The sequence below is a fragment of the Sinocyclocheilus grahami genome, unplaced genomic scaffold, assembly GCF_001515645.1.
Source record: "Sinocyclocheilus grahami isolate Dianchi unplaced genomic scaffold, SAMN03320097.WGS_v1.1 scaffold142.1, whole genome shotgun sequence".
In the NCBI taxonomy this organism is placed as follows: Eukaryota; Metazoa; Chordata; class Actinopteri; order Cypriniformes; family Cyprinidae; genus Sinocyclocheilus; species Sinocyclocheilus grahami.
In genome coordinates this window covers 813,208-833,213 of record NW_015505321.1, presented here as the reverse complement: position 1 = coordinate 833,213, position 20,006 = coordinate 813,208, and the positions used below count along the sequence as shown (strand labels likewise).

General features: G+C 35.9%; 2 protein-coding genes across 2 annotated transcripts in view; both read right to left on the bottom strand.

Moving 5' to 3' along the window:
- LOC107591475 (dehydrogenase/reductase SDR family member 11-like) overlaps positions 1 to 5,343 on the bottom strand; it is a 28,972-nt gene extending 23,629 nt beyond the window's left edge. Inside the window, exon 1 of the mRNA XM_016280625.1 lies at positions 4,947 to 5,343. Within this exon, the coding sequence (XP_016136111.1) occupies positions 4,947 to 5,078 (132 nt within the window). The 5' untranslated portion in view covers positions 5,079 to 5,343. The remainder of the gene's footprint in view (positions 1 to 4,946) is intronic.
- A 1,178-nt stretch (positions 5,344 to 6,521) lies between these two features.
- On the bottom strand, positions 6,522 to 18,324 carry LOC107591474 (gametogenetin-binding protein 2-like). The gene is made up of 13 exons (XM_016280624.1): positions 18,129 to 18,324; positions 17,725 to 17,805; positions 15,304 to 15,557; positions 14,857 to 14,955; positions 13,973 to 14,086; positions 13,648 to 13,857; positions 13,328 to 13,502; positions 12,418 to 12,600; positions 11,159 to 11,309; positions 10,935 to 11,060; positions 9,564 to 9,718; positions 8,495 to 8,719; positions 6,522 to 7,297 (listed from the first exon to the last, which is right to left on the bottom strand). The coding sequence occupies exons 1-13, from the start codon at positions 18,219 to 18,221 to the stop codon at positions 7,121 to 7,123; spliced, it is 2,043 nt and encodes a 680-aa protein (XP_016136110.1). The 5' UTR covers positions 18,222 to 18,324; the 3' UTR covers positions 6,522 to 7,120.
- Positions 18,325 to 20,006: the final 1,682 nt, after the last annotated feature.

The following is a 20,006-nucleotide window of genomic DNA, read 5'->3' as shown; positions in this document are numbered from 1 at the left end:
AACATAAATCACTTATATTTATTTATATCTTAAACAAACAGACGTTCTAATATCCCTTCCTCGTTATTATGGCCAACAGTGTCAGAAGTAACAAACGTTTTGTAACAAATCTGAAATGTAATCTTTCTGCAATCCCTCAATCAATATTTCAGATCAAAATAAATAAATAAACAAACAAACAAACAAATTAATTAAACAGGAAAACCAAACCTACCTGGCCCTACGTGAAAAAGTAATTGCCCCCGCCTGTTAAATCATGAAAGAACTGTGATTAAAGGTGGGGTATGTATTTTTTAGTCAGGCCGGGTACCAAAACAAACTTGTAGCCAATCAGCAGTAAGGGGCGTGTCTACTCATGACGTGGAGGAGAGAGCGCTCAGTGCACAGGACGGACATTAGCCGAGCGACAGAAAGATAGAGATGTCGGATAAAAAACAAAAAGAGGTAAACGTCTGCGGAACAAAAGGCTTACGATAAAGCAAGAAGTAGGACCCGTGTAAATTTCGGATCAGCTTTTCAGCGCTGGAGAGAATTCAAGGAGCGGAAGGCTTTGTTTCACAGAACTAATATATGCTGGCTTTTGCTTGAATATGCTCATGTGTCATGTTCGCTTGTTTGTTCATCTGCAATCGTATTGTCGTTCCCTTCAGCTATGATAAAGACACATTAATTTCCACACCCTATAAGCTTGGAGTGTCTAAACCTCCTCTGTCTGTTTCAAGCGTCAGCTCCCAAAGTGTGTCCGAAAAGTAAGATAATATGTTTAATACAGCAGATAATAATACAGCAGATTCTGCCATAATCGTTGCCTGGGTTGCGCACGTATGTGTGGGGCGTAGCTATCAAAATAGGGGCGAGACCCTTTTGGGGTAGGGGCGTGTTTGTTTTGGTGATTTGAAATATCAACATTGGCTACTAGAAATCACTTACCCCACCTTTAACCACATTATTTTAGAAAGCCGAGTAAAATTTCTGTTCTGTTGAATCAAGAAATCACTTAAATAGAACCTGTCTGACAAAGAGAAGCATGCTTAAAGAGCAACACATCATGCCGCGATCTAAAGAAATTCAAGAACAGATGATAAACAAAATAGCTGACATGTATCAGTCTGGAAAGGGTTATGAAGCCATTTCTAAGGCTTTATCCACAAATGGAGAAAACTTGGAACAGTGTGAACCTTCCCAGGAGTGACTGGCCTACCAAAATTACTCCAAGAGCACAACGACGACTCATCCAGGAGGTCATAAAAGAACCCAGAACAACATCTAAAGAACTGCAGGCCTCACTTGCCTCAATTAAGCTCAGTGTTCATGATTCAACAATAAGAAAGAGACTGGGCAAAAACGGCATCCATGGGAGAGTTCCAAGGCAAAAGCCACTGCTGACCAAAAAGAACACAAAGGCTCGTCTCACATTTGCCAAAAAAAATATCTTGATTATCCCCAAGACTTTTGGGCAAATATTCTGTGGACTGATGAGACAAAAGTTGAACTTTTTGGAAGGTGTGTGTCCCGTTACATCTGGCGTAAAACCAACACAGCATTTCATAAAAAGAACATCATACCAACAGTCAAACATGGTGGTGGTAGTGTGATGGGATTTAGGACCTGGACGACTTGCCATTATTGATGGAAGCATGAATTCTGCACTCTATCAGAAAATCCTGAATGTCCGGCCGTCAGTTTGTGACCTCAAGCTCAAGCGCACTTGGGTTATGCAGCAGGACAATGATCTTAAACACACCAGCAAGTCCACCTCTGAATGGCTCAAGAAAAACTAAATGAAGGTTTTGGAGCGGCCAAGTCAAAGTCCAGACTTAAATCCGATTGAGATGCTGTGGCATGACCTTAAACAGTCCATTCAGACTCTAAAACCCTCCAATGTGGCTGAATGAAAACAATTCTGCAAAGAAGAGTGGGCCAAAATTCCTCCACAGCGACGTGAAAGACTCATTGCCAGTTATCGAAACACTTGATTGCAGTTGTTGCTGCAAAGAGTGGCACAACCAGTTATTAGATTTAGAGGACAATTACTTTTTCACGTAGTGCCAGGTAGGTTTGGACAGCTTTTTTCCCTTAATAAAATAAATCATTATTTCAAAACTGCATTTTGTATTTACTCGGGTTATCTTTGTGTAGTATTAAAATTGTTTGATGATCTGAATCTTTTAAGTGAGACAAATATGCAAAAAATGTAATAAACAGGAAGGGGGCAAAAACCCTTTCACGGCACTGTGTGTATGTGTATATATACTGTATATATATATATATATATAGAGAGAGAGAGAGAGAGAGAGAGAGGAGAGAGAGTCAGCTTCCATATATATATATATAATAAAATGAAAGTATATAATAAACAATAAAATACAATCATTAAAATAAAATAAATGTATTTAATTAATTTAATCCAATAATCCATATGAAAATAAACAATATTTTAAAAAATCATACATAATTATTATAAAAAGTCTAACTCCAGGTTGTCCAAAGGCCTTACACAGAAACCGAACAAAAGATGCTAAAAGATCTCATCATGTAGTTTGGTGTGTCTATAGATCAGTGATCCATCAGCTCAAAAGGTTGCCATGGGAAAAACTGATCCTGGAACAGAAATGGGAATCTGCTGTAACGGATGCTGCCAATGAAGACCCTGCTTCCCATTCCATCCTGTCTCCCATAGAGACCACATTATTACTCCCACAGTTTGTTCATCACTATCCTGTTCCCAAACCTCTCTAATTGATTTTCCCAGTCTCTCTGTTTGGTTGGAATACAAAAGCAGGGCTACGAAGCTCAACGATATTAATAACGTTCAACAGGCAAATGCACTGGTGAGATTTCACTGGGATTGGTGTCAAATTTTACTATGGTGACAACGCTAGTGCTTTACATCCACTCAGAGCATCGGACTGCTGTGTGTGAAGGTTTATATTCTTGAGGGACAGTCCCAAACACACACACACACACACACACACACACATATAAGCACAGCCTTTGACACAATTACAGTGGTGCCTTGTGATCAGATGGACACAAAGCTCGCCTTGTCTCACGTTTCACTATGCAGATACAGATCTCATAAAATAACCACTTACTGTATCTTTGTTGTTGATAAACCTGCAAAGAGCTTCTTCAATGATGGTTCACATGTACGCACACAGACAGATTGTCAAAATGACACGAGAGTGAAAAAAGGCATTTCCAGGAATTAAAGATTTACTAATCGAGAAAATCAACGCTTTAAAGTGCTGCAGTAAATCTGAGGAGCTTTTACCATGTCATAACTTTCAACCTTTGTCCATCATAACAATATTTTGCAAACACACATGTTATGAATGGACTGCACTGTGCAGACACACAAAGAGCTGAAACGCTTGAATTCAGTCTCTATGAATCAGCAATGGAAAAAAGTATGTAGTTAAAAAAACTAAAAAAATATTTATTATGAGGAATCAAACTTTGCTCATGTCTTTAGAAATAAATCTTAATATAAAATCATACTGTAACTCATAACCTGCTTGCTTGCGAAAAAAGACAGTTCACTGAATCTAAGCTGCAATAACGGGTCATTATGAACTTCCACAATTATCTTTACAGCGGCACTTTTCAGTAGCTATTCATAGCTATTCATAGTTTTATGAATCTGGCACAATGTAATAATAAACTGCACTTGTCCGGACAGTAAACCTACAGCCCCCATGTAAGCATTGTGAATCTTTTCATATGTGAAATTTAAAAAAATGAATCCATCACTGGCATAAAAAGTTACAATTAATAATATAATAAATGTAAATATACACAATATAATAATATACAAAAATGTAAATATTATAATAAAAAGTATATACAATAATATAATATAATAAACAATGTAAAATATAATAAATATTATAAAAGATTATATTATACATATATTTTTATTTATTATATTATTAATCCAAGACAGATAATTAATAATATAATAAATGTATTTTCATAGAATATTTGTATTTCATAAATATTCTAATAAAAATTATATATAAAATATTTTAAAAATTATAATTAATATTATAATACAACAATAATAAAAAGAAAAAAATTATATATATATATATATATATATATATATAAGTTCAGTTTCTTCTATACACAACTACACAACCTGTGAGAATTTGGTGGAGTCTTTTGAGACCTCGAGGGCAGGGCTAAACAAATCTCATCAGTGATTGACAAGACATGATTGACTCTGGTTGATTGACAGCTCATGAGGAAGAGTTGAGGAATGTTGAGGTGAGGACCTCAATGAACAATCCAATTCCTTCTGCTCTTTCTTAAAGGGACACTTACTTGTATTGCACCCAGAATATTAAAATATTGTCATTTACTGCTGGTCATGATTTTCTAAACCCATATGACTTAATTATGTGGAACACAAGAGGAGATGTTTTGAAGAATCTCAGTATATGAATCATATACTCGTTTTTCTTCTTCAGAATTCTCCTCCTCTTGTGCTTGAGTTCAGAAAGACACTGAGGTGAGAAAACGTTGACAAAATGCTCATTTTGAGGGAAACTATTCCTAAAACCAAATAACAGTACATTTACAATTATACAATCTAACAACTTTAAACTCGCCTAGGCTTATGAAATTATGTAAATACGTATTGAAATGCACGTACAGTTGTGTGACTTAGTGTGTAGTGTGGGCGAAGGGGCGAACCCTATCAATGCTTCACACGCGATCAATCACTGTAACAGGTCGATTGCAGCTGAGCTGTCACTTCTCCAAACGAACACCCAACTTCTGAATAAAGTCTAAACTGCCTGCCTGTCTGGCTCCTGAGGGAAAGTCGCGCGTTTCTGGAGAAAGACTTGAGGGAGCTAACACAAGTAGCGCTAGGGCTAGATCATCACTGAGGCCTCTGAGCGCTCACAATCTGTCAAAGAGCTCGTTTTAACGTCGCTTACCTCGATCTTGTCCACGTTCCGCGCGCAGCCGACCACCTTCATGCCGTGCTGCACGAGAGCGCGAGCCACAGCCGCTCCGATCCCGACAGACGCTCCGGTGACCAGCGCGACTCTCCCCCTCCAGCGCTCCATCCTCAGAGCAGACGCGGCAGATACAGTGTATCACAGTCAGCGCGGCGCGATGTCACAATGTAACACTGAGAGTTCCAAACCGCGCCGGACTGAAACAATGTATCACAACTGCGCGCGGCTGTTACTTTGTGTCAGTGTCGCCAGCGCAGTGATATCTCCGACTCAGAATGGTATCAGGGAACGTGTTTGAGGCGGGAACAAATCACTCCAGCCCTCCCTGATCTTCTGCAGTTAACACCCAGGAACAGCTCGACACACACGGATCCAATCCCGGCAGGACCCGCGATTAATTATTAACGGCGGCGGAGATAAGAAAAAAACTAACAAAAACAAAAACAATGTATCACAACTGCGCGCGGCTGTTACTTTGTGTCAGTGTCGCCAGCGCAGTGATATCTCCGACTCAGAATGGTATCAGGGAACGTGTTTGAGGCGGGAACAAATCACTCCAGCCCTCCCTGATCTTCTGCAGTTAACACCCAGGAACAGCTCGACACACACGGATCCAATCCCGGCAGGACTCGCGATTAATTATTAACGGCGGCGGAGATAAGAAAAAAACTAACAAAAACAAGCTTTAGGTTGCTGTCGCCGCCCGCACGATCCCCCCCCCACCCCGTCATAAATTGATACTGTTGTACACGAACGCTGTATTGAACGGGTGTTTAGAAAGCTTGTTTGCATAAACCACTCAAAAAAAAAAACTACTTTATAAAAAAAATACTATATAATAAATTAAAGTTGCCGGGGGAGCTAAGTACGACAAGTAAAATAAATGTACAATATCAAATAAATACTTTGTAAAGTGAAACATTTTTTGTAGTATCATTGAAATATTTTTAGTTTTTATTAATTGTTCGAATTAGTTTTTAAATTTCCTGTTTTAATTTAAATTTTTGTTAAAGTTCTAAAAACGTTGTCATTTTAATATTTGTTTAAATATGTCTGATTTTTTGTAATTTTTATTTCAGTTTTAGCGAATAGTTAAACTAAATGAAAATGAGAAATATTGCCTTGGCAACTACATGAAATAAAAAAAATTATATTTATTTCAAAAATGTTATTTATGGTTTCAGTTATCTGTATCAGCCTTCTTATTCTTATTTCGGTCACTGTACAACCTTTTTTTCAGTTTTCAGCAAACTTTTAGCTCACTCTGATAATCTGTACTTTTGGTAAGAGGAAAAATCAGAACAAAACACACCATCTAGTGGCTGACTATAGTTTTAACATTTAACAAGGCTTATGATGATAATACAAGTTTAGAAGTGTAAAAAAAAAAAAAAAAAAAAGTAAAATTGTTTTAGCAACCTTTATATGAACTTAAGTCATTTGATATGTTAACCAAATATGATATTTACAAACCTACACAACAATACAAACACTCAAGATACATGATTCTATTAAAAAAAAAAAAAATTACACACAGAAAATACATTCAAATCTGATGCATATTAATAAATATTCTTTATTTTGTAAATTTTGCACATTGCTTTCAACATCACATTCAGTCATCTTTATAAATGGATGTTTTCATCTTCCTGTAAAATCTTTTTACTCAGATAATTATTTCTGTACACATTTATCGGTACAATTCTTGCCACTAAAACTGTCACACTCAGTGAAAATTTGGGAGAAACCCCCCCCCCCTAAAACAAAGAAATGTTTAACAAACAATACATTAAGACTACCAACACCTAACCCTACAGTCAAGGCCTGCAAGCTTCATGATCAATTTTACAACTGTGTTCCTAACGACCTGCTCCCTAATCAGTGTGACAAGAGAGAAAGGAAAACAAAGCCAGCTGTGACTGGTTGAGAAGGATTGAGAGTGAAAGAGGAGGGGCCTGAAGGGAAAGACGTGTATATAGATGCAAAAGACGTGTAACATTACCCAACAAACATGAACATCATCAAATACAGCACTGAAATTGATTCTCTTACCCATTTCATATTCCTAAACTCAATGCAGCAGTGATCATGAGTGTTTTGACGCTCTATAAAAATAAGTGTGAGTTAAGTGTGCGTGTGCGGCGGTGAGTCTAGTTGACGCTGGTGGCCTGGAGCCACTCTCCGCGGCAGTATTTGGTGAAGCGATCTTTGAGGTGCTGTCTGTACTCGTCTCGTGTGCGGTAGAACGATTTGTTGTTCTCTACGAACGACTGGATCTCGTCCTGCGTCAGACAGTTCTCTTCATCTGAGGTCACTTCAGATTCATTCTGTGCACAAAGAAATTACAGCAAAAAGTCACTACTTGCAACTATTTCAATAAACAAACAGCAGTGAGTAATAAACAATTTCACAATTCATTTTTAATTAACTGACACGAGTACATTATTAAACTGGAATACATCCTAGAGGTCTGTAATCAAATAACATTTTTAATTTAATATAAAACTTGATGTACTATTTACTATACATTTTTGTTTTAAAAATCACTGATCATCAGTCTATCACTGTTCAACAGTCTCCAGCAATATTTTACTATTGAGTGTGTCGATCTATTAGAGGTAGACTTAAGAGGCGGCTCAAACTTATTGTTGTTAATGTTGAATATTAAAAATCTTTTTCGGAGACTGAAATAAAGCTGTAATAAAATACTATATGAAAAACTTAAAAATTGCTTTCTGAGAAACTAACTGGAAAAAAAAAAGTTTTAGCAACTGTCGAAAGGTTAAAAATTCGTATTACTACAACTAAAATGAAAATTATGGACATTTAAAAAGACCAAAAACTAATATAAACTACTTACGAAAACAAACTGAAATTGTTGCCTTGAACTGAAAAGTTGGAGTTCTAAAAAATCTTAAGTACTAAAATTGTTAACATTGGAAAAAATAAAGCTATATGGAAATATTTAAAAAGAAAAAAAGTAATGAAAATGACAAAAGCGCATAAAACTACTAAAGCTTAAACTAAAATGAACTGAAAAGCTCATTTAAAAGTAGGGATGTACCGATACCATTTTTTCATAATCTGATTGTGATACCCAGAGTGATGATCACTCTTTTATGTGTTAAACACAATCCATGAAATACACACTACTTTGTGTAATATATTACAAAGTAGGTTAGCTGATCAATCAGCATCAAAAGTAATGCTACTACAAACAAATTTTGCGTACACATTCTATAAAATCTAAACATTTGGTGAAAAAAAAGCATAATTTATTGGGAGAAAAATAAAAGTGTTAGTAAAAGATGCTTAGTGCTAATTCTGGTAAAAGATTGCCCAGAGGGAAGAGTTTTATTGAGCTTTAATTTCACAACCTAAATATTTTGTCTTTTTGAAATGGCAAAAAAAAAAAAAAAGCCGTATTGTAGCCCATAATGATTATATCGTTGTATAAATATAATAGTAAAATAACACTGGTTCACAAAAATGTGACAGCTTGTGGTATTAGCTATCAGACTCACCAGTAACTCCATGAGGCTCTTGGCGCAGGTGTCCGGTAAGACAGGCTGACTGTGGAAGTGTCTGCTGCTGCTCACATGATGGCTGAAGCTCTCATAGGATTCACAGCATGGAGTTTCTTTGCTTCTGCAGGGGTGCGGTGAAGGGGACGGAGACTCGTGAACGGCAGGAGATCCAGATCCTCTCCTACTGCCGTCAGACACACAGCTCTCCTCTGCTTTAGATCCCTACAAGAGACCGGAAATCATCACAACCTGCAACTCGATGGCATGCATCACTTAAAACAACTAATATTTCAGTTAAATATTTTGATTGTTGTTGAATCAGATGAGATATAAATATATATATTTCTACCTTATTTTTTATGTGTCTTTATAAATTCATTTATTTTTCTCTTTATGATGATATATATGTGCTATGTTATGTAACCAGTAACGGCTTATTTATAAAAAAAAAAAAAACCTTGTTCAACAAGATCAATTTACCATGTGTTCTGCAAGTGAACGTCGCTTTATTGTTCATCCCAGAGGCACAAAATCACTTTCACAGACTTTTACATTAAATGTTCCCTCCTGGTGGAATGACCTGCCCTACTCAATCCGACCTTCAAGAATCGGCTAACACATCTCTTCCATCTTTATTTGACCCTCTAACTCTAGCACTCTCTATTCTTTATATATATATATAAAAAAAAAAATTTTTTTTTAAATTAAAAACTAACACTAGCTTCTCTAATCTTTTTGTATTCTATTTATTGGTTTTCTTTTTATATATTATACAATTAACAAAAGCAAAAAAGGCCTCTAACACTAGCTTGTTCTATTCTATCCGTTTTCTTTTTATTTATTATATAATAAAAAAATAAAAAAACCTTGTTACGTGTACATGTACAGAATCTCGTTATAGCACTTGCATATCATTGCTCTTTTGTTGATTCCGATTGCTTCCATTGTCCTCATTTGTTAGTCGCTTTGGAAAAAAGCATCTGCTAAATGACTAAATATAAATGTACCTGAGAAGCATCTAGAAGAAAGCACTTGGCTACTTAGTCCAAAACAAGTGTGAACTCACATGCTCGCTCCTGCAAAGTGACGCCTTGTTTTTTCTTTTCTTCTTTTTATTTTTGCCCTTTGTGCTGTCTTCGGAGTTTGCCCAGCACTCCACACAGCTGTCCACAGCATCCTCTTCCTTCTCTTCTGAGCAGCGGTGACTACATGAGTATTCACCTGGAGATAACCACAAACATGATCACTATCAAATGTCTATCAAAGCAATCTTCTATATATGATCCTGGCTGCACATAAAAATGGCAGGAGCGCTTGCACAACAGCAAGCTCAGATCTGATCGGCTGGCTGTACAGAGTTGTCTGAAATCTTCATACATTTTTAGAATAGATCTGGAGATTAACAAATACATATTCAATGTATCTGGAATATGTACAAGGTAACCCCAGTGAAAAAAATAAAAAATACTAAAATACATTCATTTTGTGCCAAGTATACTACAAATACATTTAGGTATTTATGTACTCAAAATTACCCTGCATTTGTATTTTTAATTTTGCGCTTAATGCACTTTAATTGTGCGGAAGTAGTGCTGATGTCCAACATATAGATATTATAAGTATATTTGATTGTGCTAGAGTGGAACTATTTGCAATTATACCTCAGGTACACTTTAAATATCTGGTATTATACGGAGATAATCTGATATTAAAACACATTTAAGGCATAATATTAAGAAATGCGCATCTTGCAATAAAGAAACACTCCAAAAAGGGTTTAATTATACAGTAATTTTTATCAGTAAGTCTTAAGTGATCCATCAATAGATATATTAATGGGTTTGAAGTTTACTTAATATGAAATGTTTTTTAAATTATGGCACAGGGCTATCCTTTTTACTAGCGAATCTCCAGGTCTATTCTAAAAATGTATTAAATAATAAAATTATTATGATTGAATTAGTTAAATTTTTATAACAGTTAGCCGTTTTACTGAAAATACTGTAACATTGCTGTAGTGTTCACTTTGTCAGAACATTTGTTTTGCTAACAGTATATAATGGATTATAATGGGTAAGGTAATAAATAGGCAAGATTCTAAAACGGTTTAATCTCAAATCAATATTTCATATCCTCATCATTATTTATGCAGTAATAATATGTGCAATAAGTGATATGACTGTACATCATCCCTTAAATGCTCATCTTGAACTTGTTTGTTCATCTCGGCTCAAGGCCATTTGCTAGGAACGTTATGTCTTCTTGGAAGCTTTGCGTTTAGTGAGCTAATAAAACATTTCACCTCAAATCGATATTTTGTGTCCAGTTATTTACTTTTGTTGTAAAAACCCTTCAGACCAACCCATCACAACATCAACTCTTATACTTATCAATAAAAATAAAGACTCCTCTATATTTGCCACATTTATTACCATACCCGTTTCATCATGGTTGCACATGCCCTCGGTGCAGGCCACGTCTGAGCCCTCTCTGGATCCCGTCTCGCTGCCCTCCATACTGGAACAGTAACCACAGTCACTGCAGTTACTGTGAGGCAAGAGTGCTAGAAGAACAAACAGACACAAACTCACCAGTCAGGTGCATTCTGGGCAACTTCTATGCATAATTCCATTACTAAAGAAAACGAAAAGCTTTCTTTACCTTTCTTGGTTTTGGGGGAATGCAGGATGGAGGCGGCGGCGGGGCAGGTGCAGGTTGAACTCACGCTGGTGATGATGACTTCCACGCTGCCGACAGACTCCTCTCCACTGCCACACGACTTACAGCCGCCGTCCACAGACTCAGACGAACCCTGTGCAAAGATAAAGAGGAAGTGAATGAGGGTGAAAGTGAAAAAAATTCAAGAAGAGTGTTGCGCAGCAAATAACTACATTTTTTAGCAGCTTGACAGAACAGTTTTCACAACCATGTTTCTTTTTGCTGTATTTATTGTAAATATATCTTCCATTCAATACAGTTAGTCTAACCGAAATCCACATTATTATTTAGGCTATACTATTTAAATAAGTACATTTTTAATTCAATTTGAGTGAATTTTAATTGAAATTAATACTTTTATTCAGCAAGGATGCATTAGTCAAAATTGTCAGTAAAGACATTTGTGACCCTGGAGCACAAAACCAGTCTCAAGTCGCTGGGGTATATTTGTAGCAATAGCCAAAAAGACATTGTATGGGTCAAAATGATAGATTTTTCTTTTATGCCAAAAATCATTAGGATATTAAGTAAAGATATTTTGTAAATTTCGTACTGTAAATATATCAAAACTTAATTTTTGATTAGTAATATGCATTGCTAAGAACTTCATTTGGACAACTTTAAAGGCAATTTTCTCAATATTTAGATTTTTTTGCACCCTCAGATTCCAGATTTTCAAATAGTTGTATCTCGGCCTAAATATTATACTTTTCTAACAAACCATACGTCAATGGAAAGCTTATTTATTCAGCTTTCAGATGATGTATAAATCTCAATTTCGAAAAATTGACCCTTATGACTGGTTTTGTGCTCCAGGGTCACACTTATAATATTACAAAAGACTTCTAATTCATATAGATGCTGTTCTTTTGAAAGAACATACACAAAATAAATCTGAGGCAGCACAACTGTTTTCAACATTGATAATAATCAGAAATGTTTCTTGAGCAGCAAATCAGCATATTAGAATGATTTCTGAAGATCATGTGACACTGAAGACTGGAGTAATGATGCTGAAAATTCAGCTCTGATCACAGCAATCAATTCCATTTTAAAATATATTCAAATAGAAAACTTGTTTAAATTGTAAAAATATTTCATAATATTTCTGTTTTTACTGTATTTATAATCAAATAAACGCAGCCTTGGCGAGCAGAAGAGACTTCGGAAGAGGAACAGAGACACATTAAATGAGTCATTACCTCATCAAGACTTTTGTCTTTTCCCCCCTCCGCCTCTTGTTCGAAGCCACACTTGTTTTTGCGTCTGTTCTTGCGTTTTTGCCTCTTTTTCTCCTGTTTGAGTTCTTTGGCTCGCTCCTCTTCTGAGAGCTCCTCACAGAGCTGCTCCAGCCGGCTGATGCCCTGAACCCTCTCCACCGCCATCTGCACGTCATTTAACATAAATCAAGTGAGCACATTATAATATACAACACTTTCCAGAAGTACAAAATAGGAATTAAGGGCCAGGTTTACTAAAAAGGGCAAATTATTGTGAGAGTGCAATTACATAAAAGCACAGACGAGAGTGGAAAGTTCTGTGGATCTACAGACAATGCGCAAATTAAAAAACATATCCATAACGATCAATGCAATCAAACTGGTGTGCAAATACCAATAAACTACATTGCATGATTCATTTAAATACTCTCCCGCCATAAATAATGCATCTGAATGGGAAACTCCTACAAATTCATAAGCAGTAAGTTCAGACACAAAAATGACTCCGTCTATGCCTTTTCAACACAAATGTTTCACTGTGTCTCTTCAATAAGTTCTGACAGTAATTTTTGTAACGGCTCTTTTGCGCTGATGCAAGCTGTTAGTAAATCTGGCCCTAAAACTCCTTCACTAAATAAAGTCAAACAACAAAATGTTAATAAATGGAGAAGGCATACCATCAGAAGGTAAAAATATTACACAAGCAGTTTTATTTTGTACTGAATTTATATAAATATAACTTTTTTTTACCTATGTCAACAAAATATATACATATACCGCTTAAATGGTGTTGAAAATATAATACTGTTTATAATGATTTTAACTGTTGGATTTATACCCCACTGATGGAAAGAAACATTTGGGAATTAGATGATGCTCATGAGATTGTTACCTCGAAGCTTTTGCGGAGCGCATCAATGCCCAGATAGAAGAGCATCTGCCACGTCTGCTCTTCTGCTCGCAGCTTCTGCCAGATTCTGTGCAGCCGCTCGTACAGGTGAATTCCTAGACACGTCAGCACCTCCTCCTGTGCGATATCTATGGTCTTCGCGTGTCTCTCTCGACGCCTGTAAATGATCCACACATTCTTTATGAAGGTATATCTATGATAACAGAATAGCTAATGCATCCAATTTCCAGTTGATGATATGGTGTGACTTTAATGCTCGTTACACAGCATCAAACAAACTCCATAAGGATTGGATCACTCACTCATAACCCCCAGCGAACTCTGGTTCTGCTCGGCCCAGTAAGTGGGCGATGTAATCAGTCTCACAGCAGACGTGGATGTGGTGCTCATGGGGGCAGCAGCGTAACCCCTCATACAGAGCCGCACAGTAGCCCTTCTCTTTACTGCAGTCCAGATCTCCTACCAGGATGTTATACGCTCTCAGAACCTTGTTCTTACAGTCCGTACAGAACCTGAGAATGATATTGAAAATCAAACAAAAAAAAAAAAGGCAACCAATAAAATACATTTTTGTCACTGAGCCAATTAAGAGAAATAAGTTGAGGTCACAAGATCACAATTTCTCACCGGTGTTTGCGCAGGTACGTCTCCAGAGTCTCCAGCAGAGAGGTGCTGTCAATCAAAACCACTTCATCACGACACTCCTGTGACATCAGCTCCCACACGTCCATCCAGCTGCCCCTGCGGATCCATAACCATGGTTACCAAGCAACCTACTGATACGGTCACTTACATCTCTACCAGGATCAGAAATGTACTTTTCCATTAAAGGGCAATATTTTCCCATGGACTAATTTCCAGTGGCATTTTTTTTTTGCCCTTTGTAAGGGCAATTTTTATAATTACCTCATTAAATGAATCGGTTTTGACTTTTATGTAAAATAATTATATTTATAAAATTAATTCAGTATAGGCTGTTACCAATGCATCTGACATGGTGCGTTTATTCACACAAGACTGCTTATGCATTCAACAATTGCATAATGTTATGTGATCAAGGTAAGTTCTCTCATCTTACATAAAACTGGTCTATATAAAATGGAAACAAACAGGAACTGTAATTTTATGACAAAAATCATTGTCATTATTGGTTATTGCCCTCTTGTAATATATAATGTAATAATGATTATTAATTTTTATAAATTTTATTCATTTCAACAGTTTCTGTAATACAGTACAAGTAATAGATTTTGTTTTATTTCTGTAGGGGCAGTTTTTGACCCCTTATGTTGAATTTGGGAGGCATTTTTGCCCTAAACCCCCATTAATTTCAGACCCTGACCACTATCAGTATTACTAAAAAATTTTCATTTTTTCTTTGATTCCTAAAAAATTCCTAAATTGATTGCTAAAATTAGTTTGGTTATGCTGTCACGGAAGCACAAAAGAAGAAACTGTCATCTCAAACACCAAATGTCACATGATAATTAAAAACCAAGTTACTAACTCACCCTAAAGGCTTCGGTTTGTGCGTGTCTAAAGAGTGCAGCTGACAGCGTTTATTCTTTTTACTCTTGGGAATGGAATCAATTACGTTGTTTAACTTTGACCTGCAACAAGACAAAGCACACATATTAGAATGAAAAACAACAACTAAATCATATAGGCAAAAGAAAACAAACTAACAGACCAAAAAAAGGTTGAAGCTTAAATTCATTGGATTGTAAGGCTATGATGATGATTAATAGTTAATATTTTCCCTGCCCATCATTCCACCTTGAAGAAAAATTACAAAACGTTTTCTTTGGAATAACTTGCTCAGTGCAAAATCTCACACACACACACACACACACACACACACACACACACACACACACACACACACATTTAATAAAAAGTAAATGGGGTCAGTTTTGATTTTAATGTGGACTTCAGTTGTGTTCAAATGTAACACTTACCCATGAACGTAAAAGAGCGTGTAGAGCTTCCTGGGGTCTGTGAGACACACCCGTGTGACTGACAGCACTCCAGAGGATCCCAGAGTGAGCGGTTCAAGTGCGAAGTATCCAGAGTCCGTGAGCTGAGAGAACAGATGCTCCACGCTGCGCCGGCAGCCCACGCACGGCACAGACTGAGACAGAGCGCTGAACACCTCACGAGACATCACCATCAACGCCATGTTCAGGTCCTGCTGCTTTAGCATGCTGTAATGCTGGTGGACCAAAAAACACAGGTGGGAAAGTGAAGCTGGAAGTCATAAAAGTCTGACTCGCTATCATTTTTTGTTTTTTTGCATTCTGTGCCTCTGTCAAGCTGGAAAACTGATATTCTATATATATGCATTCATGTGAAAAAGTTAGGACAACCTATTAAATTCCATGGTTTTCTGTATCGGGAGATAATAAAAAAATCATCGGGTCCTTGGAAAGTCTTACAATTTGGAAATAAAGCCTCAGATGAACAATATCACATGACATATCACACCGCGTCATTATTTGATTAACAAAAAATAAAGCCAAAATGGAAAAGCTATGTGTGACAAAGTTAGGACACCTTATGATTCATTTGCAAGTAGATCCACTTTTAGCAGCAATAACTTGAAGTAATCATTTTCTGTATGACTTTATCGGTCTCTCACATCGTTCTGGAAGAATTTTGTCCCACTCTTCTTTACAACGTTTATTGAGGTTTGTGGGCATTTGTTTATACACGGCTCTCACCACATGATTTCAGTCAGGATGAGGTCTGGACTATGACTAGGCTTTTGCAGAACCTTGATTCTTTTCAGCTGTTCTGTTGTAGATTTGCTGCTGTGCTTGGGATCATTGTCCTGTTGCATCACCCAATCGTGGCCAAGCTTTAGCTGTTGGATGGATGTCCTCATATTTGACTCTAGAATACTTTGGTATACAGAGGAGGTCATGGTCGACTCAATGACTGTGAGGTGCCCCGGTTCTGTGGCTACAAAACAAGTCCCAAATAATCAGCCCTCCACCAGCAAGTGTGACATTTGGTTTGAGGTGTTTGTGCCGATATGCTTGTTAGGTTTTCACCAAAAGTGCTGCTGTGCATTATGGCCAAACATCTCCATTTTGGTCTCATCTGTTCAAAGGACAATTTCTATTTGTTGTTGAAATATAATCATTTACACAGTGGCTGTCATAACTTGTTTCGTAAAAGATTTATTTAAATATAGCCTACATTAAATAATTAAGACATCACTAACAGGTAGGCCTAAAGTAAAATATAATGAGTATATAGTCTAATATTTCGCAAAATGCTCTTCTCTAGACTTAATTTCTCTGGTGAACTGACGAACTGTGGACACGGATAACTTGCCTGAAGTAAATGAAATGCTACGTGACATTAAACCTCTTTAATCACATCTTTCCGTGAGTGAAACACTGATTGTGCGATTACATGAGGCATGAGATGTTAATTCATGTTATTTCACATTAAAGCCAGTAATTAAGATAAAGGGATCACAATCACTCGCGATCCTCGCTGCCGTTAGAACCGAGGCGTTTAAACAGCGAGCTGTGGCGCCTCATCAAAGAGCGCCAAAATGGCATTTATTGTCTGAATTTCCTGAAAAATTTTTTATGATTTGTTCGGTACACGTGCGTACCGAACCGAAAGACCCGTACCGAATACGGGTACAAATGTCAGTACGAATACGTGAACCGTTACACCCCTATATATATATATATACACACACACACACATACATACATATACATATATAAGCAAAGATTATTTGTGACAATTATTTGACAGCCCAAGATTCATGAACGTGACATACCTTAATTACGGTATTTTTATTAAAATTAACTATTGCTGGGCATATATTATATAATATATGCGTGTGCTGTGTATATTTATTGTGTATATATAAAGACACACATACAGTACATATTTTGAAAAATATTTCCATGTATATATATATATTTAATATATAAACAAATGTTTTCTTAAATATATACATGCATGGGTGTGTATTTATATATACATAATAAATATACACCGCACACACACATATATTTTGTACACAAACGTTTATTTTGGATGCGATTAATCGCGATTAATCCTTGCCCAGCACTAAAATGAACAAATTAAAGGCAGTGCAATAAATACTACCACTATTAATATAGAGTATGGAAAATGTTTTTTTTTTTTTTTGCATAACTGTAATGAGAATTAGAGGGTATTCAAATTAATTGTCGTGAATAGTAATTTTTTTATGTTACAGATTTAAATAAGCCCTTAATATTAAATAATTTTCCTAATTTCTTCCCTTTGGTTTAGGTGAAATATGACTCTTAACAGGTTTCATGAGATTCATTGCCAAACAGTGAAAATGAGAAAATGTCATAGTTTACCTCAATAAACTGCTTCATTTGTGAACTGTTGATCTGACAGCTGTCAAAGTCCAGAATACTGTCAGGAAACTCCATCACCATCTACATAAAAATGTGTATATATCATCAAAATAACGCAGTGCTTCTTCCTATATAATACCGTGAAATCAGTTTGCTTTCAGTAATGCATGTATAGGGGAACATAACTGCTTAATACAAAAGTGCCTGCCAAGACAAACTTCTAACCGGTTTAATGGTATTGGCTGCTAAAATACCCAAATTGACAGATTAATCACACACACACAATAAGACCTTTTTTTTTTTTTTTTTTTTTTTTTTTTTTTTTAAGTAAATAGGTTTAATGTTCATTTCACGTTGGCTTTAGAGCTGGTAAAATGCAAAGTGCAACCAATAAATGATCTTACCGTGAGCGAGTCATCGATGTACAAGGGAATCTGGCGTGCAAGAAACAGATAGTCCTCTTCCCCGTCTCTGCAGACAGCCACCAGATGCGCCATGTCTTTGCCCAGATCTGCCTGCTAGTGTGTGGACACAACCGCAATATCACCTCCACTATGAGTTTCAATTCAGACCACTTTTCAATGTATTTTACGTATTTATATGGACTTTCATATTTTCTGAAGTGAAAAGTATGACCGTGAATTTTAGTTTTCGAACATTCAAAAGCAAAGGGCATCCCATAAATTAGGGCTGCACAATTAATCGAATTTCTAATCGCGATTACAATTATGGATGCCACAATTACGTAATCATCCAAAGCGGCAATTAACCGTTCAAAGTCCACTTATGTTATTCTGCGCGCTTAAGACGCATTTTTTTCTTTCTACATGTTATCTTAAGGGTTTTTCCCATTATTTTAATTTTAGTTTTAGTATAATATTATAATACAATACAGAAGAAGAAACCAATCTGATGTATATTTGACATTTGAGGCTTAATACTATAGAAAAGCACTAAAGGTTGTTCAGTTAGAGTGTTTTCAGCTTTTTTATTTTCATATAAAAATACGGCATGCAGTTGCATCAAACAATGGTATAAACATCATTCAATGTAAATTGTGATAATCTTAATTAATAATCGCAATTACAATTTCAAGGGAATAATCGACAATTATGATTTTGTCATAATCGTGCAGCCCTACCATAAATATCAATATTGTAATTTTACTTTTGTTCTCATGATAATAATGACAATAATAATAATAATAACTAAATGCTTGTTTTCAGTACAATAGTATTATTGCAACTGTAATTTATTGGATTAATTTCCATAATTTAAATAATAGTTCCATTAAATTAACTTTTATTATTATTATCATTATTATTATTATTATTATTAAATACTTGCTTTTTACAGTACCGTAGTATTATTGTAACAGTAATATTTTTTTATTTAATTTTTTATATAATCAAATTTAATTTGATTAAATAATCAAATTAAGATATTATTATTATTAAATACTTCTTTTTTACAGTACAATAGTCTTATCGCAATAGTAATATTTCAGTTTAATATTTAAATACTAATAACATTAAATTATTAAATGCTTGTTTTTTTTTACAGTACAATAGCAACATATTTCTAATAATTAAAATAATAATACAATTAATATACTATTTAGATTTTCACATGCCTGCTTTTCTCACCCAGATTAATCAATATTTGTCCATTTCAAAAACGCAAACACTTTCTCAGCAGCCTTTGTAGCTTTGCTAAGGATTATTAGCTTACACATACACTCTTATCCTGACCACAGAGCCTTAAACTAGGGATGCACTGATGTATCGGCCGCCGATATTTATCGGCCGATTTTTGATTATTTTAAAGCCATCGGCATATCAGAAATAGCATGAAAAGGGCCAATACCGATAGTTTATTAATTAATTGCAAAGAGACAATGAGTTGCATGTCTGTTGCATAATCCAAAATTTTTCTCTGGGCAAAATAATTAAATACTTGCCAAAACAAAATAAAATCTGTACAAAATATAGTTTGTCAGACAGCATAGTACGGCCATATGCAAATGAGACGCTGACGCATCCAACCAGTGAAACGCCCGTGCTCAGCTGTAAATTCATCATAGGTAACATGTGGCACTGGCAATGCCCCGGAGTTAGTTTTTCTGAGGAGATGTCATGAACCGCCAATTAAGCATTAGCCTACATTTAAGTGAAAATGAATGGCAGGTAATATGCAGCTTTTTGTGTGTTTGAAACCAGCATAAATGGCAGGATCATGTAGAACACGGATTCACACGAGTTCACATCACGCACCTGCAGCGT

Bases quoted from the DNA above. Each gene is read 5' to 3' on its own strand.
- LOC107591474 (XM_016280624.1), bottom strand. From the start codon at position 18,221: ATGGCGCATCTGGTGGCTGTCTGCAGAGACGGGGAAGAGGACTATCTG. The intron at 13,858-13,972 runs GTGAGAAATTGT...TATCATTCTCAG, and splicing joins ACGTACCTGCGCAAACACCG to GTTCTGTACGGACTGTAAGA. The intron at 12,601-13,327 runs GTAACAATCTCA...AATGACGTGCAG, and splicing joins CGCTCCGCAAAAGCTTCGAG to ATGGCGGTGGAGAGGGTTCA.